Here is a 25,341-nt window from a genome sequence, read left to right on the forward strand (position 1 = left end):
GGATTTCTAGTGGTTCCTGGCTTTGCCATCAGGCAGTTGCAGCTTTTATCATGTATTGATTTTTTTTCCTTCCAATTCCTCACATTCACACACCATAACACACACACACAGATGCATGAGGCCATTCGACAGCAGCACAAGCTACAGCTCCCCGCCAGCAAGAAGCCAGCCAGGCATTCGTTATTGCACCACCATGCACTCTGCCTCAGACTGACCGGACATCTCCAACACGTAGGATACTCTGACAAAAAGCTCTAATCACTCTATGACTCTGGCCATAAGGGGTATTTAATAGCACTTGGTTTCAGATAACACTTAACGGTTACAATTGTTGACATTTGGCACTGTCTACATTACAACAGCATCGGGGACTTGGTCACAAGGTTAAAAGTCGGTGTCCCTGTAACCGTTTAAAACCAGGGGCAGTCCAGCTACCCTACGCCGTGCAGCCATGGTGTCGTGAAGGGTACCTCTGCGCTGCCCAGTGTGACCCAGTGCAGTGAGCCTGGAGACACGGCTTGGCTGCTGGGAGCAGCAGAGTTGCTCCTCTGCTCCCACAGCGTAAATCAGCTTTCCCAGAGCCCTGCCGCTCCCAGCAGACGAGCCAGCTCACCTCTCACTGAACCGTGCCCGCACACCATGGACAAAACCCTCTGTGGCCTTGTAGCTGTACTTGGGCCCTTACGGACAGAATTACGTTTTCTGGGGTACAGAAGATGCATCAAGTGAAATACTAACCCCCTCATGATCACACTAACTCATCAGATTTACTTTTAATATAATCACAGTATTAAATGTTAAAAAAAAAAAAAACAAAACAACAAACCAACCCATACTTGTTGATATCAATACGTTATTAAATTAAGCAACCGCTCATACATCATCAGCGGATGACGTCCCTACTGTGAAATTGCAGGGTTAAAAAATAAAAAAAGAATAAAAGCATCACTAGACTGAGTTATGCTCCCTGCTATATAGGTTTTAACACCAATCATACCTGAGAGCACAGTTTTAAAAGGGCCTTTGGCAGCTGTCAGCAAGTGAGTCTGCTTGGTCACAGAGACTGGTGCAAGAAAGACTCTGGTTCTCCCAGGATTTTGTTCACTTGCTTACCACCAAAACCAAAAAGAACCTGCAAATTCAAAGAAACTTAAAAATTTAGTGTTTGTAATCCCACACAATTTTCTGTAAGCCTCCTAAAATCTACAGGCATCATTTTAAAAAATAAAAATATCCCCAGACCGAACAGTGTGGATTTTAACTCAAATTTGAACTAGTTACCGCATCCTTACGTTACTGAGCCATCAGAGGTGCAGATGTCCTGGCTTCTCTCCTGAACTGTCTCATATAACAGATAGAAAAGGTGACGGAACCATCCCATCTTAAAATTTCAAATTTTGATCTCCAGAGTTTCCTACAGTCATAGACAGGTTACTTGCGGTAACATAACACGTTTTCAGACAGCCAGACATGTTTATATCTTTTTTTTTTTTTTGTAAGCCTGCAAACAAGGTTCAATGTTAGCAAAAAAAAAAATTGTGCCGTTCGTCTTTCAATAAAGGATTTCAGATAGTGCAACATGATCGACTATGCAAACAGGCACCTACAGTTCACCAAAACCTTTGTGCCCTTTATTTGCCTGTCCTACATCTAATACAGGCCCAAGAGGGTTCCCCCTTAAATGACTTTTTTTTTCTCCTGCTTGTTTTTTTTTTTCCTTTTATAAAAACTGGGAATGTCAAGCCTCATTTTTGTTTTACGCAGGAACTTCTATCTGACTGAGACATGTATCGGGTGCTCTCAAACCTCACAGAATTGAATACAGAGTTGACTCCTTAGTAGCAAACTTTTCACCAAGTATTAACTGTGATTTTTTTTGTTGTGTATAAAAACCACTTCAATTCTTTATCAGGATTTGCTTCCTTGATAGCTGGCTTCCTGGGAAGCTTCTATCCTCAAATAGATAATCAATAGGAATGCATCCAAACTCAAATTTATGAAATAAAAAGCAAACAGGACAAAAAAAAATATATATAGAACCAACCTTTCAGTCTCTCATACAGCACAAAGAAGAACCCCCCTTCCCCCTCCCACCTTGCAGGACATGTATAAAGAGATGGAGGAGGTGCAGGAGGCTGGGGTCTGAGAAACTGAAATGGGTTGGGACCATCACCTTCCAGCTCTTGATAGCAGAGGGAACCAGCCCTTCCTGGGCCATAAAAACTAGGATACCGCACAAGTTTAGAAATCCATCAGTGAACAAGGCTTTACTGACAACTTTTCATACAGTTAAAAAACAAAAATACAGAACAACAGCGGACAGTGTCACATATTAAAAACGAATAAAATGGGCTCTATTTAAATGGTATTAAAATTAATTAGAAACTAAAAATCTTACCACTTTGGTTGAGGTGTTTTGAGCCTCCACCAAAATGATTGGCCTTAAAAACAACTGGGTTGTGTGACACACAAAGAAAACATGGAATTTGAAAAGACAGTGTGGGCTAGGCAGTGTCTTTGACTATAACTATCACCATATGTTCTTCTTCTAACTTTCCCAATGTCCTTAGTGCTGACTGGAGGTACTGCTGAGAGAATTCACAAGGAGGGAACGCGTAAAGCATGCCTGTGCTGTCTCTGCCCTTCGCCCCTCCCACGGGCAGGCTGATAACCCCAGCAGCCTGCTTCTGTTTCAAGTAGGAGACCAGATTCCTGAGAAGCCGTCGCTGCAAGCCAGGCTCTACAACAGGGAAGGTCCCCTCAGCCCCTGCCCCTGCCGGGGTGGATTGGGTCGCCAGGAGCACAGCGTAGCCGTTGGGGCTGCCTTGTTTGATACGGCGAGTTACTTCATCCAGCTTGGGCTGGTCGAGCCGAAGTCTCTGAGCAATTTTGAGCTGCGTTAACTTCCCGCCGGACGAATGGTCTTTAAGGAGTCCGTTGATGACACCGAGGTCTCCCTCCAGGATGTGCATAGAGGTGGGGAAGCAGCTGTTTTTTAGCACAAGAAGCCCGTTCCAAGCAAGTTGCAGTGTCTGAGCATATTCCGATAAATTCTTTAACTTTTTGGTCTCAGATTTTGGCTCCTCGTGAGTTTTTGATTCCGATTCACCAGTTCGATGATTGCGTTCGCTGTCCCTTTTTTTAGGCTGGGGAGCATCGGATGCCTCACGATGGGGTTTCTCCTCAGTCGCATGACGATTGTTCTGAAGGGAGTTACTCTGCTCTTTCTCGGCTCCGGATTCTGTAGTGTGATTCTCCTTGCGAGCCCTGTCTGGGCTGCGGTCTAAAGCTGGCCCACTGGCCTTTGTCCTGCTTCTGTCCTCGTAAGGCGAGTGAGTAGTCCTCCCGCGGTCACTGGAAAGACTCCGGCGTTTCCGTCTCTCTTCCCATGGTTTGGGCACGCTGCGATCGCTGTCGCTGCCCCAGCGCTCTCCGCTCCGGCTACGCACCGATCGGCTGTAGCTTTCCAAGTTGTTTCTGCGTTCAGCATTTTTGGCAGGGCTGGCCCAGTCTGCCTCTGCAAAGCTCCTGTCTCTGTCCGAGTACAGGAGATGTGGAGGAGTCCTATCTCGCACCCTCAAGTCTTGCTCTAGGCTTCTGTGTCTGCTGTACCCATCAGCTAGCAGTTCATAGTGCACGGGGAGTGGTGCGGGCTGGTACTGCTGCGGGTATCTTGTCTCTTCTGCTTTGGCAAAATCCACTCGGAGTCTCCTCTCCGGTCCGCCCAAAGGAAAGCCCCTCATCTGCGCGCAGGCAGCCTGGGCAGCATCCAAGCTTTCGTACTGGATATAAGCGAAGCTGTCTCCCTTCACGTAGTCAATAGTCCTGATGCTGCCAAAGCGGTCGAACTCCCTCGCCAGAGCAGCCAAGGAAGTACTTGGACCAAGACCACCCACCCACAGCCTGGTAGTAGGGTTGGCTTTCCCGTAGCCAATTTTGATAGGGTTCCTGCCGACAACGCGGCCCGACATGGCGACCTTGGCCCGATGCGCCATGTCCAAGTTTTGGAACTTGAGGAAAGCGTAAGCCCCGCCTTGGCCCCGGGCAGGGCGCTTGATCACCACTTCTTCGATGATGCCGTACTTCTCAAAGGCACGTCTCAGCTCCACCTCCGAGACGTTGTGGTCCAGGTTGCCGATGAAGAGGTTGCGGGTCGCTCTCTGATCGTCCTCCGGCATCAGGTCTTCCTCAGCCACGATGGGGTAACTGTAAGGGCGGCCGCGCTCGTCATACAGCCCGTAGTAATCCAGGGCCCTCTCCCGCTCCCGGGAGAGCCCGATGGCGGCCGCTTCCAAAGCGAAGGCGGCAGCCGCAGCGTGAGCGTGCCTGGGCCGCGGCTCCCGCAGCAAGGGGCTGGTGACGGGAGAGAGCGATCTCTGCTTGTACTGGTAGGTGCTGTGGATGGGCGGCAGGTACCCCAGCGGCTCCGGAGAGGGCGCGGGGGGCGGCGTGCGGCTCCTCCGGCCCCCGCGCAGATACACCGGCTCCACCTTGAGGGGCCGATCGTAGAGGAGCAGCTGCCGAGCCCGGGCGTGCCGGCGGGCGTCGCGGGCGTCCCCGGGGTGTCGAAAGTTGACGTAGGCGACGCGGCCGAGCTCGGGCGTGTGGGAGAGTTTGACACTGATGTCCCCGGCGCCCCCCCCCGCGAAGCGCTGGAAGAGGCGGAACAGGCCGTCCTCCAGCAGCTGGTCGGGCAGGGCCGCGCTCAGCCCGCTCACCAGCAGCGTCTTGTACTCACAGGAGCCGGGCGGCTCCCCGGCCAGGCCCGCCGAGCCCCCCAGCGGCGCCAGCAGCAGCGAGGGCGCGGCGCCCGGCGGCGGCCCGGCCAGCAGCAGCGAGGGGGCCACCACGGCGCCCGGCAGGGCCTTGGCCTTGGGCACGCCGAGCGCCCGGGACGACGAGGAGGAGGAGGAGGAGGACGAGGGGGCGGCCTGGCTGCCGCCGCGGGCGCCCGAGGCCGAGCCGCTCCCCGCCGGGCGGTGGTTCGAGTCGCCGCCACCGCCGCCGCCGCCGCCGCCGGCGCGCTCATCGCCGCGGTGGCTGCGGGAGCTGGAGCCGCCTCCGCCGCCGCCGCCGGTGGTGCCGCCGCCTCCGCCGCCGCCGCCGCCGGGCGTGGACTTGTCCCGGCTGCTGCGGGAGGCGCCCGAGCTCCGGTGCGGGCCGCGCCGGCTGCTGCTCTCGCGTTCGCGTTCGCGGGGCCGCTTGGCGGCAGCGGCGCGGCCTCCCCCAGCCCCCGGCGGGCTGGAGTCCCGTTCGCTGCCCCGCTTCATGGCGCCGGGGCCCGCGGCTCAGGAGACGCCTCCGGCGGCCGCCGCCATCTTGGACAAAAGGGAACGAAGGCGGCTCCGGCCGCCGCGCCGCGCGGGCTCTACGTCATCGCCCCGCGTCCCGCCGCATGGCGGCGTCAGGGGCGCGATGGCGCCGCACGGCGACGTGACGCAAGAGCGGCTCCCGCCTCCGGGACCGCCGGCCGCACGTGACGGCGGGCGGCCAATCACGAAGGGCGGCAGCGCGCGCCCGGCAAACCCCCGCCCCCTGCGGAGTGGAGGCGGTGCGCGCGCGCGCGCGCGAGTGGGAAGGGCGCCCTGGGCGCGCGCGGGGCCGCTCCCGCCGGAGAGGCGGGCGGGGGGAGGGGCGGTTTGGGGGGTGGGGAGGGTGTGTGCGCCCCGCAATCACGTCACACGGCACGTGTCCGCCCGGTAGAGACCGTTGTACTTTAATGAACGTCCCGTACAGCGCGCGCCGCCTCAGCTACCGCCGCCGGGGGCGCGCGCCTCGGCCGCCCCAGCGCCCGGCCCGGCCGCCCCAGCGCCCGGCCCGGCCCGGCCGCCCCTCAGAGGTCTGCGCGGGCGCCGGCGGCCCGCGGCGCGTACTTGGGCATCAGTTCGTGGATCCTGCGGATGAAGTCGGACTTCTCGGCGCAGCCCTTGCACGCCTCGCCCCAGTCGTCCAGGATCCGCCGCAGCTCCCTGACGCGCAGCTTGCGCAGGTCGGCGGTGCTCAGGTCGATCTGCTTGTCTGCGGGGAGAGCAGAGCCGCGCTCAGCGGGACGGCCCGGCCCGGCCCGGCCGCTGCCTCCGCCCGGGGGGCCGCCCCCCCCTCCGCCCGGGGAGGGGGGTGGGGGGGGCCGCTGCGGCCACCGCGGAGGAGGCCGGTGCGTTTGTGTGCGGAGACGGCGAGGAGAGGAGCCCGGCGGCGAGGGGTCCGACGGCGGCTGCTGCGGAGAGCGGTACGGCAGGCGAGGAAGCCAAAATGCAAGAGGGAGAGAGGTGCCGGGCTCCCGGGGGGTGGAAGGAACGTCTAGGTTAGGCCTTTGACAGCAGATAAGGTTTTTAACGCTAAAAGTCATTATTAGAAGCCAGACAGTGTGGTTGCAGCTTAGAGGTAGGAGTTCCACAATTGCCCTGAAAGCCCCTCTATTATATGAGCAGCAGTACTTTAATTCTCTCTTCCACTGCATAAATAAAAGGTAGCAGAGCGATTTCAGAGGAAAGATAAGCAAGTGACAACAACAAAAAGCTTTTTAGGAAGCAACAGGACATTAGTACGAGAAATGAGAAGCAGAAAGACCCACAATCTAAGGGGTGTCTCTGGGGAACGTAAGGGCAGAGATACAGGAAAGCAGCCAGAAGGAGGTATTTCCAAGACTGTTCTTCATATTAGTCTTTTCAGGAAGAGTACGTCATCTAGGGACGCGAGAGTTCGAGCAAGGTGGTAAGAAACAGAGTGCTGAACGCTCTGAGCAGACACCAGAGGAGGCGAGAAAGAAGTGTTTATCTGCTGGCAAACATGAGTGGCTAGGACTACAGAGCTTAGCTAAGGGCTCGAACCCAGGCCATAGGACACACCTGGCTGCTCCCCAGGACAAGCCTTACTGCATGCTCTTCTAAATACGATATTCCAAACAGTGATTTGAGCGCAGTAGTGCTGATATGCCTGGGAGTTACTTATTTCAAGGCAGATCAGCGGCTCTGCAGAAGCTAAAAACAGTTAGTAGCCAACAATCCTACCTGAGCATCTCCATAAAACTCTCTAGGATGTTCATGGAGAGCAACCCAGGTTGTGCAACCTAATTAGGCTCGCGATCTTGCCACAGAACTTAGGACTGAGTAGTTTCAGCATGCTGTTTTACCCCAAATGATCCATACCCCAGAAAAGCAGGGGAATTCCCCTTATGCTGGCAACTCACCGTATTTTAGTTCACAGATCTGACTGTCTTTCTTCTTTAGTTTCTCACAGATCTTGTCCACGGGGATGTGATGACTCATGGGCTTTGATACCTCGTTAATGATTTTGGTGGCTGCATCACTTGTGGCCCCAACATAATAGCACTAGAGGGAAGAAAAGAATGAGGTGGGGATGCATGGAAAAACGCTTCTAGAAGAAAAGTTTTCTATCCATCCTCTCCTCACTTGGTTTTGCAGCTAGAGGTTTACTGTTACAGAACCTTTCCAAGTGACCGCTATGGACAGGCAAAAGGAGGCCTGAGCCCAGGGTACTGAGCAGATGTTTCCCATCACACTGCTTTTAAAGCTGTTGAGGCTGGTTCTCTTGTTTCTCAACTTTTTAAAAAAATTGAATTGGATTAAAAATAAAGTCGTCTTCATTCAAGGAGAAAGACTTTCTGAAGTGTTCCCCCTCTGCATTTGTGGTGGTATCCCTCTGCAGTTTTCTTCTTAGGAGAGTTCAGGGCCTTTTCCTTGGGGCTCTTCATTTGTGGGTTGCCTTCTGTTTTTAGTTAGGGCAATTTGGTTTTCCTTTATTTAGTTTTCAGCTAAACAGCCAAAGAGCTAAATATTTTAACAGCTTATATAGCACCCTGAGTACAGTTTAAGGGACAAGGAAGTCGTACAGCAAAGAAAACCTTTGTAATCCCCAGCACTTCAGTAACAGGGAGAAAAAAGGTCAGCCAGTAAGATGTCTGTTGACAGATTGGGGTTTTTTTATTTTCTTTTTTTTTTTTTTAAGGTGAAGAGGTCAAACTCCTCAAGTCTTCTCTTCTAAAAAATACAAGACCAATTGTGGCCAGAGAGCGAGGAAGAACAGCCCGTGGGAAGCCCATGTCATATAAACTCAGAAGCCCTAGTTTCCCCTCATTTGCCAAGTATTCTACAACTTACTCCCTCAAGAGGCAAGTATCATTGACTACTGCTACTTACCAGGCGGTTCTCTTTGCCTTTTGCTTCTTTGCAGGATTTCAAGAGCTCCTTTTCAATACTGGCAGGTGTGAACTCAACATCGTTGTCCTTTAGACTCTGGTAGAACCTTCCCAGGAACGTAACACACACTGGAAGGGAAGATGGATGGAATTACCTGCCACTGCAGTAATCTCGTGGCAGGTCTTAGAGGGCACTTGTAGGGAAACAGAATAAGGGATTTGGAGAACAGAACTTCTAGAAGCTGCATTAGCAGTCAGTGACTTCACACATATTTCAGTAAGTCTTTCAGAGCACATGTGAATCAACAGTATGCCCCGGTATTTTTGGTGGATTTTTGACAATCTGAGAAACCAGATCCATGGAAGTGTCCAGTGGCTTCTGTACACTGTCCTGAGTGAGCAGCAGGATTCAGCTGAGGGATACAACACAAAACAGTGCCCGTGGAAAAATGTAAACTTAATTTTCTGTCTTATTCTTGCTGCTCTGGGAAGCAACTTGTCAGACCACAGGCTTCAAAACCAGTTCTGATTGAAAACCAACTCTCTCTACATAATCCTGTTACAGACTCCACGTGTGCTGTTTTTAGCAATATGGTATCACTGATTATCAAGTTGGTTCAGTTCATGGGTAAGTTATTTCCAAGAGAAAAAGAAATTATGTGATCACACGCTATGTCCACTTGGCATGCTTCTCCTCTCTTCATTCCCACAAGCTTCTGAATCGGTTTCAGATTGAAAGAGGGAAGAGTCTTAAAGATAATGAAACTCCCACCAGAGCACCAGCAGTTGAGAGGATAGATCCAAGTTCCTGCCTGTGGGGAGGGCAGGTACAACTCAGTCATTACACTTTCCCTTTGGCAGCAGTCACTCCGCACACGCTCCAGACTAAGCACAGCACACCCGCGTGTTGCTGGGGAGGAGGGCAGACCGCTTCGGTTACTGCAGCACACAGGATCTGTGCGACAGGGTGACTGAGAGAGGCACTGCGAGTTTGCAGAGCGCCAGATTTTGCTCATTCTGCTGCTCACACAACTCGCCTGTGAACATCAGCATCGCCTGGACCAAGAGCTCTAAGGTATGGCCCCACCAATTCCTGCAGCGGGACCTGTGGATTCTCATGACTTCCAGGTGTGAGACAAGTGCCAGGCACTGGCCTGCCTCTAGAGGAAAGGTTCAAGTTACATCTTCTATGTGACTTGCTTACAGGAAGGGATCAGCAAATATTATTGTCATTAGCAACTTGTATTCAACTCTGAACACAAGCCATGGCAGAGGAGACGGGCAAACACAGGAAATCAAGTATGACCATCACAAAGCCAAGTAGAAACTTGCTCTCATTATATTAAAACTAAACGTAGTTATAAGCTGGGCCATTTAGGAAAACTTTTTTTTGTACGCATACAACACCGTCATTTACCTCACATCAGTCTGTCCCCAGTCACAGACACACTGATGTCCACTGTGTGGTGTTTGGAAGTGAAAACCTTTGGAAAGAATAAAGATGCTGCAGGCAGTGGTACCGATGACTACAGTACAGTTGAAGCAAGTTTCCAACCTAGTGCTGGGACAGCAGCCGAAAGTTTTGATTTACTATGTTCCCTCCCCCTCCTTCTGTTTTACTGTTTCTCTCCCTACAAAAAGGAGGAAGGGGTGAGCATTAGTACCACAAATTCCCAACCAGCTACTACAGCCCCACCTCAAGTTTCTCTTGCTTCGCCTGGGGAATCTCTTCTGTTCCACCATGCAAGAGCAGTTTAATTTGCTGTGCAGCTCCACGGCCTGCACCCCAGAGGCTTTTGTATTTAGGTGGTACGTGAAGCGCCCACTTTGTTTTAGATCAGCTGAACGCCGCTTCTGGCTTTACGCACGCAAGAGAGGACACCCAATACTCCGGCAGTCAGCGGACGAAGCCGAGGCGATGGTAACACTGTAACGAGCCGGGGGGGAGTCCAGGTGAGTAACTGCACTCGCTTCCTCCCGTGTGCTGCCTCGCAGCAGCTCCCCGCTTCGATGCCCCAGTCACCGTCACCCGGCTCCGAGGAAAGGAGACGGGGGCGAGCGCTTCCCCGCGCCCCGGCTCGCACATGCTGAGCGCTGAAAGACGAGCAGCGGATTTCCCCAGCCTGAAGAGAGACGACCCCGTCTCCCGGGGTCGGTGCTTTCCTTTCCCGTGGGAGCTCTGCGCTACCGCTAACCCGGTTGGGAAGAGACCGGCAACTTCTCGACACGGCTACAGTACCTGCGGAAGGGAGGTCCCGGCCTCCTCCCGCGGGCCGGACGGGCCCCAGCCCGGGGCAGAGGGCCCCCGCCGGCAGCCCCGCCCCGCGCCTCCCGGGGCGGTGCTGCTCCCCCGCGGGCGCCAGCTCCCCGAGCCGCCCAGCCGCCGCCTGCGTACCGCCCCGGCGGGCCGGCACCGGCACCGGCGCAGCACTCCCGGCCCGGCCCACCGGCACTTGGGCGGAGTTCGGAGACTTCTCCTGCCCCGGGAGGAACCGCTCCCGCCGGCCCGGCCCAGCCCCAGCCCCGGCGGCCCCGAGGCCCGCCGCGGGGCTGCCCCGCGTCCTGGCCCTTCACACCAGCGGGCGGGCCGGGCTGCGGGAGGCGGCCGCAGGAGCGGCCGCACCTCGCCGGGCCCGGGGGCCGCCAGCCGGGCCCGCCCCCCCTCCGGCCCGGCCCCACTCACCCTCGCACTCCCCGTCGCGCAGGGCCCGGCTGCCGGCCGGCAGCAGGAGCAGGGCCAGCGCCGCCCAGAGCCCATGGGCCGCCCGCATCCCGCCTCGCTCGGCAGCCCGCGCGCACTGCGCCCGCCGCACCGGCACCGGCACCGCCGCCCCCGCGCCGGCTCCCCCCGCCGCTCTCGCCCCATTGGCCCGCTCCCCGCCCGGCTTCCACGCTGCCCCCTCCCATTGGCCGCTCTGCGGCCTCCACGGGAGAGTTGGCGGCCGCGGATTGGGGGAGGCGGCGGAACGCCGGCGCGCGGCGAGTTTCCCCGCCTCCCTTGGCCGCCATTTTTGTTAAGGGAAAAACGTCCTCGTGCGCTTCCTAACGGTTGCTTGCGGGCGCCATCTTCTAAAGGGGCAGATTCTCACACCTGCAGCTGAGCTGCCTGGAGGGGCCCGGCCGGGACGGCTCTGCCGTTGCTCGCGGTCAGTACCTGTCTTGAGGCCGGGCTGAGCGGCTCCCGAGGGCTACGGGTGCCCAGGGTGGGTGCCGGCAGCAGGCGGGTGTCCCTTCCTCTGCTGGCTGTGGCAGGGCGGCCGTTTGGGGAGCGTGAGGTGAGGCTGAGGTTGCTCGAGGCGGCTGCCCGAGGCGCTGGAGCAGCGCGGCGTTTGGTGCCGATGGGAGCTTCAGGCCGTCGGGGTTCTGCTTTGGGGGTTCCCGTGGGCTGAGGGTGTGTGGCGTGAGGCCGGGGGAGGGAGCTCGGCGGGGCAGAGGAGGAGCCGCCTGCGCAGGGAGCCATCGGGAGGGCCCTGCCGCCTGCGAGGGGCGTCGGAGCGGGTGCGGCAGGGACAGGCTTCCCCTGAGCGTTAGTTTCAGCACTGATAAAGCCCTGCACGGGTGGATTTTGGTTATGCCTGTACACCTTGTAAGTTATAAGGCCTGAATTCTTTGAGGTGGGACTGCTGAAAGCCGAGTGGTTAAATTAACAACTTGTGAATGGCTTGTTTCTGGCTTTTTTGGTGGCCGTTTTTGTAGAGCCAAGGAAACAAATGAAGATTTTTCTTTTTTTTTTTTAATTCCTATCCTAGTCACTGTGCCTATGGCCTTTTGTTCCCAAAGCTCTCACAGGATGTGCTGGGAACTGCCTTGAACAATCCCTGACCCTATGAGTTTATCACTTCAATCCTTTTGAAGTTGTAGGCCAGTTGGGGAAGGACAGCACACTATTGATTGTTTCCTGTCTTGTGGGGCTCTATGTTTAACGGTACGTGTCCTAGGATATCGTTCTAGTAAAAGAAGGTAGAGGCAAAGTCATATAGCCCTGTGCTACAGCGAGGGAGCACACATCTTGGCTTGGTGGGTTTTCTTGGTACAGGAAGGCTAAAGAGACAGCCTAGTTGTGCCTGCCCCAAGCAAAGCCATGGTAGGAGCTGTGGGGAGTTTTTCAGTGCCTAAGTCTGAATATTCTTGTAGGTCATCAGCTGCAAATTATAAGCCTGACGAGGTGAGACAGGCAGGATGGGGAGGAGGAGCAACCTGTTTCAGCAAAGGTCATGTAGCAGGTGAGTAGTAATTGGGACGCTATCTTGCCAGTGTGAATACATCATGTGTTTATCAGATAGAAGAGAAGTGGCTTTTCACCTTTCTAGATCTTGTTATCTCTCAAAATGTGTTTCTTAAGATTGGTCATGATACTATTATCTTGGTTTTTTAAAAATCAGTCCATAATGATTCCCCGAATTACTCAATATCAATGTACTTTAGGAAGATTATTGGCTTTTCTAAATTTATGCTGATTGCCCACTAAAGTTGTGTCTGCTAGTTGTGCAGAGAAGTGGTTACTTAGATTGTCCTTGTTTCTTAGCAGGATCGTGGCCAAAAGAGCTGCAACATGAAGTGGCTTATTAAGTAGTTGGAAGTAGGGCTTAAATTCAGAATTAGGAGAATTTAGGAGCCTCCCAATAAGGAGGAAGTTTAACTATCTAAGGAGCGTAGTTATGAAACAGATCTTCAAACAAACTAGGAATTTTATACATTTTTGTAGAACAAACTGTGTGACAGGATAGGAGTGATTTTATTTGCTTTTGGATTGGGAAATGAGCCTTTCTCTACATTTCAGTATGGGATCCTCAAGTGGCTCTGAGGAAGAACAAAGACTCCTTTTTTTTTTTTTTTTTTTTTTTTTTACTTCTTTATTTATAGTTTATTTTCCAGCATTCCAGCAGCTAGGAAGGATTGCCTTCATTTTACCTTCTGCTTCTTTTTTGATCCATGGCGAGGTTTCTAGGGTTCTGTTTGTTCCACCACTCTCCAGCCACTGTCTCTCTGGAGCATTAGGGATTTGTCATGTCTGAAACTTGGGTGCTGGACAGCTTGTGCTGGTCCTCAGTGGTGTTGGGATGTTCTGACTGTTGCCCTTCTAAGTTGGGTGGGTGTGGAAAAAGCAAAAACCTTTTTTTCTTCTTGTCTTTTTTTCTCAAATGTAGTCCTTAATTTCCATATGTATAAGCAGTAAGTGGTAATACTCAGAAGACTGGCTGAGCCTCAGACATCTTCCTGCAGTGTCACGTGCTCATGATACTTTGGGTTGTGTCAAGATTCACAGTTCCTAGTGTTTATCTCTTAAAAGTGACTGGGATGAGGATTTAGTTTTGGATGCAGAAGTTGGTTGTTTTTATTGTTTTAAAAGCCCCTCAGTTGTTAGGGAGGCTTTAGCTCCTGTTTTACTGTCACAGTTTAATGTTTGAATTAAAACTATAGCTGCAGGAGGATATTAATCAATTAATTCCCTCTTGCAGAATAAAGAGGGATCTGACAAGAACAAGGAGGGAGATGAGATCTTCTTGTATGTGAGAATTTGAGATAGACAAAGTGTGGGTGGAGTTTTACATTGTTATTAGGAAGATGCAAAGGCGTAGGAGCCAGTGCTGAGGGTTTCTAGTCCTGTTCTAAATTGTGCAGTTAGACTGATTAGACAGAAAGTATTAGCTCTCTGGGGGAGGTTGCTAGTGCTATGTCCATTACGGGCGCTGTACCCTACAGGATGCTGTGAGGGACAGGCGTGGTTGTTCCCTGTGCTCGTGGAAGTGTTTGGCTGTGGGTTTGGTCGTAGTATTAGCTAAGCCAAACAGTACTGAAGAGTGAGGTGCTGGGAGATGGGAGAGCTACTGTGCCAGTGAATGATCACAGATTTAGAGCTGGAGCATGTGGCTGAGTGAGGAGTAAATCTCTAGTGAATTCTGGTCAGTTTTTTGCAAGCTTTCTGAGCTAGTTGTGATAGTGCAGACTGCTATGATTATGGATGGGTAGTCTGCTAGGAATTTAGTGTTGCATGTGACTATTCTGCCGGCCGTGGGTGGTTTTACAGTGAAGGCTAGGCATTATTCCATTGTATCTGGGCACGTATGAGTGAGAGAAAGATAGGTAATTTAAAAAATACCTAAATAGAACATCCCTTTTCAATTTTGCATGCCGAAAAGGGCGATGGTTAGACAGAGGGAGCTGTTAGAGAGAAGCAGAAACTGATTCCAGCATTTAAATAGTTTGCTTGGTTTTGCCATTGATAACCACCAAAGCTGGGATTGGAGTTGTTTCTAACCAGGCAATTTCTGTAGCTGAAAATGCTCTAGTTGGGGAAGGAAAAAAAAAAAAAAGAAGAGGAACCGTGTAGCTATAAATGCTTTGTTTTGTGCTGGGGGCTCCTGCAGTGTATGGTTTTGGTGGGCTAATAGTACAAAGGGAAGATGTGAGCAGGATAGCGCTAATAGGGAGTTAGAATTTGATCAGCTCTTAAATAGTGGTCTGATAAGAAGAGGTCATAGAATGGTTTGGGTTGGAAGGGACCTTAAAGATCATCTAGTTCCACCCCCCTGCCATGGGCAGGGACACCTTCCACTAGACCAGGTTGCTCAAAGCCCCATCCAACTTGGCCTTGAACACTTCCAGGGATGGAGCATCCACAGTGTCTCTGGGCAACCTGTGCCAGTGCCTCACCCACCCTCATAGTGAAGAATTTCTTCCTAATATCTAATCTAAATCTACCCTCTTTCTGTTTAAAACCATTACCCCCTCATCCTATTACTACACTCCCTGATGAAGAGTCCCTCCCCATCTTTCCTGTAGACCTCCTTTAAGTACTGGAAGGCTCTAAGGTCTTCCCGGAGTCTTCTGTTCTCTGGGCTAATCAACCAATCATGACCAGCTAACAGGGCAAGGGCAGTGTGTTCAGAGTGAGCAGGGGAGTTAATTGGGCTTGGTAGATCTGTGGGGATTAGAGTTGTTGGTGGTGTTGGGAGGTTTAAGTTACGTAAATCACAGCTGCTCTGTGTTCATGGTGAGGATGCTGTGTGGGCTGGACCTTTGCCAGCTCTGCAGCCTAAGAAGGCAAGTCTGTGTACAGCTATCAGAGTGGATGAAAGGGGTTCAGCTTCAGGTGTTAGTCTGAGCAGACAATGAAGTGTGTTCTGTCAGGGTGGAGGTGAAACTAGGTTAGTTTGGTGGAAAAATGTAATGCAGTACTGCTGTGAGTGAATGCTGAATAGAAGCTGTAGTAGAACTACTATTCCAAATTTGGTTTTAAATTATGTGGGATTGTAAAGCCTGTGAAAAGGGAGAAGTGGTATGAAAATTGTCTCATAATAGAAAAGAGAAGACCTCTTGGCATTGGGCATAATGTAGCATGTGTGTGTATATATCCTTCTGAACACGGTCTGTGTCTCTGTGTCCACAGTTAAGAGTAGTCTACAAATAGAGGCATATTTATGCAGAGGTGTAGAGGGCCGAATCTTTATTGGCTAGGTTGTAGTCCTTTCTAGAGGTTTCACTTCTCCTCTTACAATCAAATTCATACTGCGTCGCACAAGTCATATATTGAACCTGTGCTGAAGCTTTCTTATTTAGATAAGGAGAGGTATTTGAATGGGGTATTTAGATTTCAATCTGACTAGTGTGGCCTTAGCTTAAGTATTTGACTTGCACTGAAAAAATGGTTCTGTTGGTTTTAACAGAAGATTTTTTAAAACTCTAGTTTAAAGCTAAGGGCTTCACACGTTTTGTTGTCAAATACACTTTTTATTTCCTATGCTTGGTTAATAAATATTTTTTAGCTGAATAAAAAATTGCTTAACTAAGACTTGGTAAGTTGGGCTAGGAACAGTCTCAAAGGGTCTGATTTATACAGACATTTTTCAGGTGTCAGGTGAACATAGCTAAGTCACATTTTGATATTTTAGATGCGCTTTGAAGTACCTTGTTACAGTTTATCTCTTCTCAGTATTTGTATGTGGTATGTACTTAATGAAAAGGGTGGCTTGGCAGTCTATGTACACCCCAGGGCCAACTTATTATTATAATTTTACTGCCAAATGTCTTTTGGGACAAGTTTCATAAATTTTTTTGTTGCTTCGTCAAGACAGGATGGGAGAAATGGGCTACTTTTTCTGTCCTGCACCTTGACCTGGTTTATTACTGGTAATGGAAGAAAATGTACATCTTTGAGATTACATGCATGTAGAAGTCACTGTAGCTCTTAATGCATGTAGCTGTGTTCCTATGTGTCTTAATTACTGTTCTTTCACACCCAGTCTTTTAAAATGATTGGTATTTAAATACTTAAAATTGAGAAATGCAATCACTGCCAAAATGTCATGCTATTGCAATAAAAAAAGTGAAATAAGCCATCACTAATCAAATAGCAATCTACGCAGTGAGGTATGTATTGGCAGAACTAATCACTGATTCAGTTGGTCTTTGAAAGTATATTGCCTCAAAATTGTGTATTAAGACTTGTGATAGACAAGCAGGTGTCTCAGACTGTTGTTGCATGTGTCATATAAATCTACCTAACCGCTTAGACTAGCTGGTCAATATGCCTGATGCTTGCTTTAAGGAGTTAACATTGAATAAAATAGTGTACTGTTAGCTAAGAGAATGATGTGGAAGCTGTTCCCTCACCACACATAATAGCCACAAGGTCCTTTTGGTTGCCCCCCGTTTTCCTCACTCACACAAAAATGGGAAGCGATGTCTGTTTTCACAGACCTCGTGAATGTTTGGAGCAGCCTGAGGATAACCCTGTCTGGAGGACAGCAATGAACATACAGCTGTACCATTTTAATATCAGGTATTAATCTTTAATTCCACATCACAGCAGTCGAGTGAATGGGTAAGGGAAAGAAACCCAAAACAAACGGCAGATATTTACATCTAAAATTCACACCACTTATTTGTTGGTTCTGGAAACATGCTATCACAATATATACAATGAAGTACCTTTAGGACACTTGTACAAATTATTTTTTTCCTTTTAAATTTGATTTCCATTATAGATAAGATAGCTGTTTTCATTTTATTTTAAACATGAATACACAAAAGAGAAGTGGTTAGAGGTTTTTGCCTTTTTTAAATAAGCACAGAATGCCAGAGGTTAAAAACACATTTACAGGGCAGAATACCAGTCAGACATCACAATCTATACATTTTTTGCTCAATTTCCTGTACAAATACACAGCATTCAAATGGGGGTATTTACAAAGAAGCATGATCAGAGGAAATTTTAAATATCACATAATTTGTTTCCCAAAGGCTCTTGCTCTCTCCAGCCTCCCCAGTTTTGGCTGATTCTCCCACAGAAGGGATATGCAATATCCCTTACCTAAAACAGGGTAAGCTAAAAAGCAAACAGAGAAAAAGACAGAAAAAATCTTAGTCTTGCACACAGTAATAAAACCAACCCAACCATTGAAAAAGAATTTGTAGGATTCAGAGAAATTGTTTTAATTGCTTTTCTTCTACTACTGTAGTTCCTTCTCAATTTTGTTTCAGATGGGGCCAGCAGGTACACTGACGATGGAGAGATTTGTAGCAGAATTCCACCAATTTTCTCAGGAATGCACATGCTATTTTGTTACGCAAAGAAAACCCAATGAAGGCAAGTACATATTAAGTTTGAATTAGAGTTAAGTATAGAATGACAAGGTCCTGTTAAAAACATCCTGTTGCTGTGGTTTATACAAGGAATCTTCAAATCCTGCTGGGCAAGTGCAACAGCCGCTGTTGCTTCCACCGAATCCAGGACTGAACTTGATGTTGGAGTTGTACTATGCTATAAGACACTCACCCTACAGAGAAGTATTAGTTCCAAGAAGTATTAGTTCCAACATTCAAAAAAATCTTAATAATGTCTTTCTATCTTCTGCCCCCTTTAAGGCAAGCACTGAAAAGGGAGACAGAATACTTGGTAGATACCAGAACAGTAACAGCAATTTAACTCCAGAGAGGCTTAAATTTGGTAAATTCAGCAATTTATTCCGTCCTTCTCTGTGCGGACCTGCCATAAACTGGGTACTTGTATACATTATCTGATTGATCTTCAAATCCTTACAAATACATAGTAATGTCAGACTCCCAAAATGGACTCACTGCTGTTGTACAATGTCTCTAATCAGAGCAGGATGATACGTTTTGAGAGACTGATTAGAGCTCCAGTGGGCAGGTTTTCCAGCTGACTGGGACTTAGTCCCATGTTAGTTGCATTCTTGTTTTTGCAAAGTTTTATTTGCAAGACCTGCTGTTTTTTGCAATAAGGAAGCTCAGTAAATCACTACACTTCCCACTTTTAATCTTCCTGCCAAAAAAAAAAAGGGGGGGGCAGGGAAGATGGAATTGAATACTTAATTCTCTTAAGAACTTCACTTGAAGAATTTCAGTCAGATTGGAGAACAGCGTATGTGAAAATATTTCACTCATTTCTAAGGAATTGCCTTGACTTACCTTTACCAAAAACATAATTTTGAGTTGAGTTTTCATACATGTGTTCTATACCAGAGATCCATCTTGGTTCCTTAACATTTAGGACTGTCCTAGTATTGGAAAACTCTCCTTCCTGCTAGAGATGAAATGTCCACTATAGGCCAGGTTCTATTATCATTGTCTTAATTTGTGAAGGATATAACGATTACAAGCAGCCTGTGTTGTTAACAAAATAGAGGAAGCAAGAGAGACTTTGTTCCAGCCAAACAGGCCATTTAAGAAACAAACCCATAACTTTGTAGTTTTGCACGGGCTAGAGCTTGAGAAAGAAAAGAAACAAATCCTCTTAAAATCCCCTTCATACAACCGCTGAGTCCAGACAGACCATCTTTAGGAGGGTTCAGAAGCAATGTACTCTGCCCAGTCACTGTATTTAGAGGTAGTGCTAAAGGTGACCTGTAAAAGATTTATAATAGCCTTTTTTGCTTCTTTATGCTGTTTGTAGCATGAGAAACTGAGTGGTTAGGGCAAGAATTGAATATGAAAGTTGAGTGCTGTTCCTGTTTCTGACACTAATTTATATGGTGGAGGTAAGTCTCTTATTTGAATGTGCTTCAGATTTTTCAGTGGTAAGAAAGAGGGTGGTCTGTTACCATCCTCTGGAGTGTGCTTTGCAATCTGCAGGTGGAAAGGGTTATAAGGAAAGCTAAAGTGTGTGTGGGCATGGTAGGGGAAGGAACATTGCTTGCTTATCTAAAAACATTAAATATTTGATATTCTCTTGATTCAACATTTCTTGAAAAATACTGAAAATAGGGATAAAAGATTTCTTATTGTTTGTTTCAAAGAACAGATCTTGGCTCTATTACCCACAGAATTTTTTACCGGTTTGTCATGTACTGAACTAAGCAAATACTGATTAAAAGGCTTGTTATGTGTTCATAGACTTGTTGTACTGTCTTGACCTCTGCATAGTTCTGTTTCTTGTTTTTGTTTGTTTGGTTGTTGTTGTTGTTTTTAAAATGTTCTTCAGCCCTTTCTGGAGCTGATCAATTAAAAAAAAGGCAGGGGGGAATGCTGTATTGCTGCCTGAGGAGAAAAGAAAAGAAATCAACCTTCCAGAAGAGAGAAGAAGAAGCAGCTCTTAAAGCTTCTTTATACATTCTAAAGAAGCAAAAGAGGAAACCAGTATTTCTTCTTTACAGGTTGCCTTTAAGATCCCTGACTCTAGGGTTTACACTATATACTGGGCATTTCTTGAGTCTTAGTGTTTCCTGTCTACTGTGAGAGATGGAGATTCTTTCTGCACACCAGCTGCAGTGAGTTTTTGGGAGGGACCGAGGACATTATGTTAACAGGGAATGAATCTCAGCTCCTGGGTGATGGAAGTTGGTGAGAATTGTGATGTTCAGCCCTGAGGCAAGGATTGTTGGATATGATCATTTAAGCCACCTTTTCTTTACTGGCTGGGTCATCAGCCAGCTGTGGCATGAAAAACTCAGTTTGGTTGTGTTGTGTTGTTTTTTTTTTTTTTTAAACTGGAATAGAAATGCTGGTGTCAACAGCCTGCCCAAAGTTGGGCATGGGAAAGGCCTACAACTAGGTTGCAGCTCCAATGGCTACTAACCTCCTCTCATCCTGTAGCACAGATGAATAGCATATGATTCCAATGAGAAAGCAGGTTGGTTTAGCCAGTGAAAGCAAAATTTAAGAAATCAAACAGTACATAAAAAACAAAGGAGGCAGAGTTTGTTGGAAATGATATCTTGGAAATCAGTGCATCAGCACTGGTTAGATTGCCTCAGCACCTCTGAACCAATGCAGGGAGATCACTGCACAGATATGTACAATCCTGCTCTCAAAAGAGCCAATTTCTTCTTAGAATTGCCATCTTTCCACTGCCTGCAGCTCATGCACCTTCCAGCCTGACAGTTCATAGAATCCCTGATTTCAGCAATGAGCTTTCACTTCTGTACAGCAAAGAAATATGTCCCTAGTGCAACTGCTTCTACTCATGTGCGTCTCAGAGCTGGGAGGAAAGCAGTTTCAAAATCAACTTGCCACATTCCTCCCTTTTTCCCCCTCCACTTAAAATTGTATTTTTCAGCTTCTGCAAGTCTCTATGGCTTGTGTGCCATTTGATGTGGTTAAGAAACTGCAGAAGGAATAAACCGTCCACTGCACAGAAAGTTAAAAAACATAACGGAAAGGTGTAAAAAGAAATTAAAAAGGAAAGCAGCAACCTCTCATGCTGGCCCAATTGCTTTTGTGGGCTCCAGACATAAACTTGCGGCAGTAGAAAATCGGTTTGCTGTTCTCCGAGTCCTTATCTCTCTCCTTTGTAGTCAGACCTGGAATGATGATGCAAGCTGCTTACCAGGAGCTGTCCCTACTGCTCACTGATGCCGTGCTCCCATGCTACCCTGGCCTGCTCTTCCTTTCCACCACTCACTGGTTGGGACACTTTACGATGCAACGGGCGGTGTTTGTCATCATCTTCAATTATCATCCCCTCCTCGTTCTCCATGTTTGGCAGCCGGGAGTGGTAAGGTTTGGGGGGTAGAGCAGGAGGGTCCATGGTGTCCTGAGGAATGACTCCAGATGGAGCAGAGTGGCTTCGGCATGGCTGGGATTTGAGCGACTCTAGGACATCAGGCTCAGAGAGACTGTACCTGACAGGGAGGTAGGGTGTCTCTAGATCTTCATCAGTGTTCCAGGCCTGGCTGGGCACAGAATCCATGGTGTCTGTGCGAGGAGGTGGTTCAGAAGAATGTCCAAAATTACTCTCGCTCAAGGAAGAGACACCACTGCTGGCACTGCCGGATAAAGTGGAGTTACTTCCATCTAGACCAGACTGCGGACTGGTGGGTGATGCAGGGATAGGATGAAGAGGGGACTGTTTGGAGAAAAACAAAACCAGGTTAAAATTGACAAAGGAGACAATGCTGCATCTTGTGTGTTTTTCCACATTTCAGCTTTTGACAGTGATGTTAACAATGTGCAGTTCCATTTGTGTTCAAAATGTCAATGATTATTGGTTTATACCTGCACTCCCCTGACTTGTATGGACGTACCTCTTGTGGACAGACAAGTGCCCTTAACAACACCAGAGCTGTTTAAAGAAGCAGTAGTTGAGGTGATAATCGGGGTGCCTGTAATCACAGCATATGATGCAAAGAAGGAAAGTGGAAGGGCCTACAACACATATAAGTTATTTCTATAGAATTCAACTCTGGAATAGGTTATGAGCTTTCAGTGGATTTTCTCATGTGTAAGTTACTAGCATGATAAAAATAGTGTTTCTGTATTCAAAAGCTGCTTGGCGGGAGTGGAGGAGGGGGGTTCCTTCATGAGCGTATTATTTTCCTTCTACATCCCTCTCTGCTCTCCTGCCACTTCCTTTTTACCTTGCGCAACGTTCGTGCAGGCAGTGCCGGAGGAGCATCACTGAGCTGGTGATGGAAGGCATCAAAGTGCAGTGAGTAGTGTCCTGGAATGAGACAAGGATCAGAAATACAGACTCGTGCTGCCTCACTGCAGCAAAAGAGCTGGGGTTTAGACTCTCTAAAGCCAGGTAACAGCTCCAAATGCTGGTAACTCCACCCCAGCCTAGGGCTTCCTTTCTGATAGATACCGTGGAGTGCATCTGTCACATCACAAAATGCTAATGAGAAGTTAAGTGCAGTGATAGATTTCCACCCACCCCTGTTATCAAGGATCTCATGGCAAGGCAACAGGCTCATAAACAATGAACATTTCAATTTTCATTTAATAGCTTTGTAACCTTAAATTACCGCTGAAGATGGTCATTGGCAAGAAGCCAGGCCAAGGCTTCAACACACACACCTAATTCTAGTCCCAAAATACACACAAGTCCATATTACTATAAGGACTGTAAAAAATTTGAAGATTTTGGAGGAAAAAAAAAACCATGAAAACTTTGTCCAGTGCTAACCTAGCAGACCAGGAAAGACTCTGGGTTTTTGTTTCTGATTTTTTTTTTTTTTTGGTGGGGGGGGTGGGGAAGGCTAAGGTCAGCTTTCAGGTGGTCTAGATTTATCTATGCATGACTGCAGGCATTATGCAGCAGGCCTGCTGGGCATTTCCTTACCATGGGGCAGGCTTCGGGGAGGTACTGGTGGGGCCAAGATGCTCCCAACGTGGGCAGACAGGAATGGCAGGGCCTCTCTGGTTCCGCTGTCTAGGCTCCAGCTACTGGGTGCTGCTGGCACAGCTGAAGGATTGAAACAGATTTAACTTGGGTAACATAACAGGGAGTTTGTGGGGCCAGAAGGACTGGCTTTCTGGTGTGCTCTTTAGTAGTAAAGAGACAGATTCTACGGACTTAGTGAATGGTAGGATTGAAGGCATACAAAGACATCGTCTAGTCTACAGTGTGTTAAGTTTATAGGTTGCTTTGTTAAGGAAGCGAGAGTTAGGTGATCATAGTGTTAGTCTGCCCATCTCCCCTCCATGACCCCCTTGGCTCATTTCTAGCAAATCTGAAGAGCAGTAGAACTGCTAGGGGTTTTTTTGCAAGCCAGTGAGTAAGAAAAAATGAAATCTCACTGATGGAACGGCAGCTAGATCTCAGCTGTGAGCTGTTCTGCTTGGCAGTAAATGATGACAGAGCAGAAGGGAACGTGTGGCAGAACCCTCATGAAACACAGGAAGGCCTGTTGCTGCACTACAGTGGCTACGTGAAGACTGAATAAAGGACATGAGCACAATTAGACCTCAATCTGTTACAAAAGAAATAATGACTTTAAAGCTCCAATTTACTAAGCTACAGAGTTGATAAAAAATTTTGATCACAAAATATTTAAATATTTAAAGTTCGGACTCCTTGTATTATAAAGTCACCTGAAGAGATCCAAGTCTGTTGATCAGAAAGGACAGAGTGAGTATGATCTTTGTGACTTTGGTTTTTCATAGAAATAAAAACCTGCTGCTTTCTAACATGAACATTTTTCAAGATCCTGAGAACTGTTAACCTTAAGCATTATTAAAATGCACCTTCCTTTCTTCCAAACAGACTGCAAGACTTGATTCATTCTGAGAAGACAGACATGCAAGAAGTGTATATTTATTTAAAAGCAAATAAGCAATTTCTTCAGATTAGCAAAGAAAAGGAAAACAAAGTAATTCAGTGAGTCTACCAAGGAAAACTGAGATAAAAATAGCTTTTTCCATCTTCAGTTTGGAAAATGGAAGCCTGGAGAAATAAACATGGGAGTTTGACATCTGAAGAGGATTTCTCCTTAATTAAAATGCCTGCAGCCATTTTTGGTGCATTTCTTTTCTAAAATGACTTTGAAAGGTTTCTTTGGGTGTTTTTTCTTTTCTCCTTAGTTCATGAGGTAGCATGAACACAGGCTCCCCAAGACCTAAAATTCCCTAAAGTAAAAAAGATCACAAAGTGACAGTTTCATAAGACAGAACAAAAACCATAAAAATGTAAAAGTAAATGTTGTTTTTAAAGAGACACCCTCAAACTGAGAAAGGCATACAAAGTAGATACAAAGAATCTTGACAGAGAAGAAGTTCAAATCAGGGGACACATCTCAACAGAGGTAATGCGGCTTCAGATGAATGTTCTGAGCACCTCTGTACACGTACCAGAGTGCTCTAATTTGCACTACTGCAGTTGGTGTCAAAAGGCTAAAACAGAGGGACAAGATGCATAACAACGCCAGCCACGGTAGTGTCTCCTGCAGTGTACCAGCATCAAGTGAAAAGGACAGAATAAAACCTGATTTGTGTGGCCTGTAAAATGATTGTTGTGCTTGGTTTTGGTTTTGTTTTTTCCAACACCAAGATGCAGTAGAAGAATGTGAAGAAGAGAACATGGTACCCCAGTGCATAATCCATTTATACTTTCTCAGTGTTCCCTCATTCACGGCCTTTTGAGTATTTAGGAGTGCTGGAAATCATCCTGAGGTCAGATGATTTTTGAGAGTGGCTGTTGCCTGTTAAACCCAGTGTTGTATCCAAAACGCTTCGGGGAGGAAGCTACCCAGGGAGCTTTTAGTGCTGTGTCCTAGCCCCCCCCCCCCCTCTCCGGAACAGTGTTTGGTGGCTCGGTGGCCAAGTTTAATTAGCAGGGAAGCTGCATTTGAACCATTCTGCTCTGGGCAACTGATGCCACGCTGCTGTCAATGAGAATTACTGAGCAGAGCTTCTGACATGGCAAGGAAGGGGGTGGGTAAATTCACGTGGCATGACTGTTAACAAAAACCAAGGCAGATGGCATCCTGACTTACAAAGAATGTCAGGGTTCAAGGGCTGCAAAAAACACCTGCAGCTGCATTTATGCTACCAACCTGGCTGAAGAGCTGGGACTCCCGTCACACCATCCCCTAAGAACAATTACTGAACATAATCTAGGCCTTTCATGGCTCCTTTGGGCCTCTGGAGAACATTCTCTCTTTGATCCCCTTCTCTTTGTGCTGTATACTACACTCCTGCATAACATTGCCCACAAATACAAATTCAAGTATTTTTCCTAGACAGGTAATAAATATTTATCTACATTCCTTTTCCAGCTCTTTCTCCTGTCCAGTATAAAGATCTCACCACCTCTCTGGTATGTTCAGTTCAAACTAACATGGCTAAGATGGAGCTCTCAATCCCTTACCCCCTGCTCTTAACTCTCTGTTGTCATTATTTGTTATTGTCATCAAGCCATCATTCTGCCATTTATTCAGAACTGTACATTGGCTTTTGGTTTCATTCTGGACTGCTCTAAGGCTGTCACATTGTTGAAGTAGGGT

The 25,341-nt window shown here is 48.1% G+C and overlaps 3 protein-coding genes and 1 long non-coding RNA gene across 4 annotated transcripts in view; 1 reads left to right on the plus strand and 3 right to left on the minus strand.

Moving 5' to 3' along the window:
- Positions 1 to 277: 277 nt before the first annotated feature.
- Positions 278 to 5,447, minus strand: RBM15B (RNA binding motif protein 15B). Its single transcript, XM_072875721.1, has one exon. The coding sequence runs from the start codon at positions 5,268 to 5,270 to the stop codon at positions 2,505 to 2,507; it is 2,766 nt and encodes a 921-aa protein (XP_072731822.1). The 5' UTR covers positions 5,271 to 5,447; the 3' UTR covers positions 278 to 2,504.
- A 248-nt stretch (positions 5,448 to 5,695) lies between these two features.
- Positions 5,696 to 11,005, minus strand: MANF (mesencephalic astrocyte derived neurotrophic factor). The gene is made up of 4 exons (XM_072875725.1): positions 10,842 to 11,005; positions 8,160 to 8,287; positions 7,190 to 7,331; positions 5,696 to 6,018 (listed from the first exon to the last, which is right to left on the minus strand). The coding sequence occupies exons 1-4, from the start codon at positions 10,927 to 10,929 to the stop codon at positions 5,834 to 5,836; spliced, it is 543 nt and encodes a 180-aa protein (XP_072731826.1). The 5' UTR covers positions 10,930 to 11,005; the 3' UTR covers positions 5,696 to 5,833.
- Positions 10,995 to 24,421, plus strand: LOC140657945 (uncharacterized). Its single transcript, XR_012044548.1, has 4 exons — positions 10,995 to 11,304; positions 12,293 to 12,381; positions 17,642 to 17,747; positions 23,604 to 24,421. It is a non-coding gene; the product is annotated as an uncharacterized lncRNA (long non-coding RNA).
- DOCK3 (dedicator of cytokinesis 3) overlaps positions 16,944 to 25,341 on the minus strand; it is a 222,533-nt gene continuing 214,135 nt past the window's right edge. Inside the window, exons 52-54 of the mRNA XM_072875713.1 lie at positions 22,680 to 22,802; positions 21,976 to 22,058; positions 16,944 to 21,464 (exon numbers count right to left, since the gene is read on the minus strand). Of these exons, the coding sequence (XP_072731814.1) occupies positions 20,958 to 21,464; positions 21,976 to 22,058; positions 22,680 to 22,802 (713 nt within the window). The 3' untranslated portion in view covers positions 16,944 to 20,957. The remainder of the gene's footprint in view (positions 21,465 to 21,975; positions 22,059 to 22,679; positions 22,803 to 25,341) is intronic.

The sequence above is a fragment of the Ciconia boyciana genome, chromosome 11 (genome assembly GCF_034638445.1).
Source record: "Ciconia boyciana chromosome 11, ASM3463844v1, whole genome shotgun sequence".
NCBI classification, from domain to species: Eukaryota; Metazoa; Chordata; class Aves; order Ciconiiformes; family Ciconiidae; genus Ciconia; species Ciconia boyciana.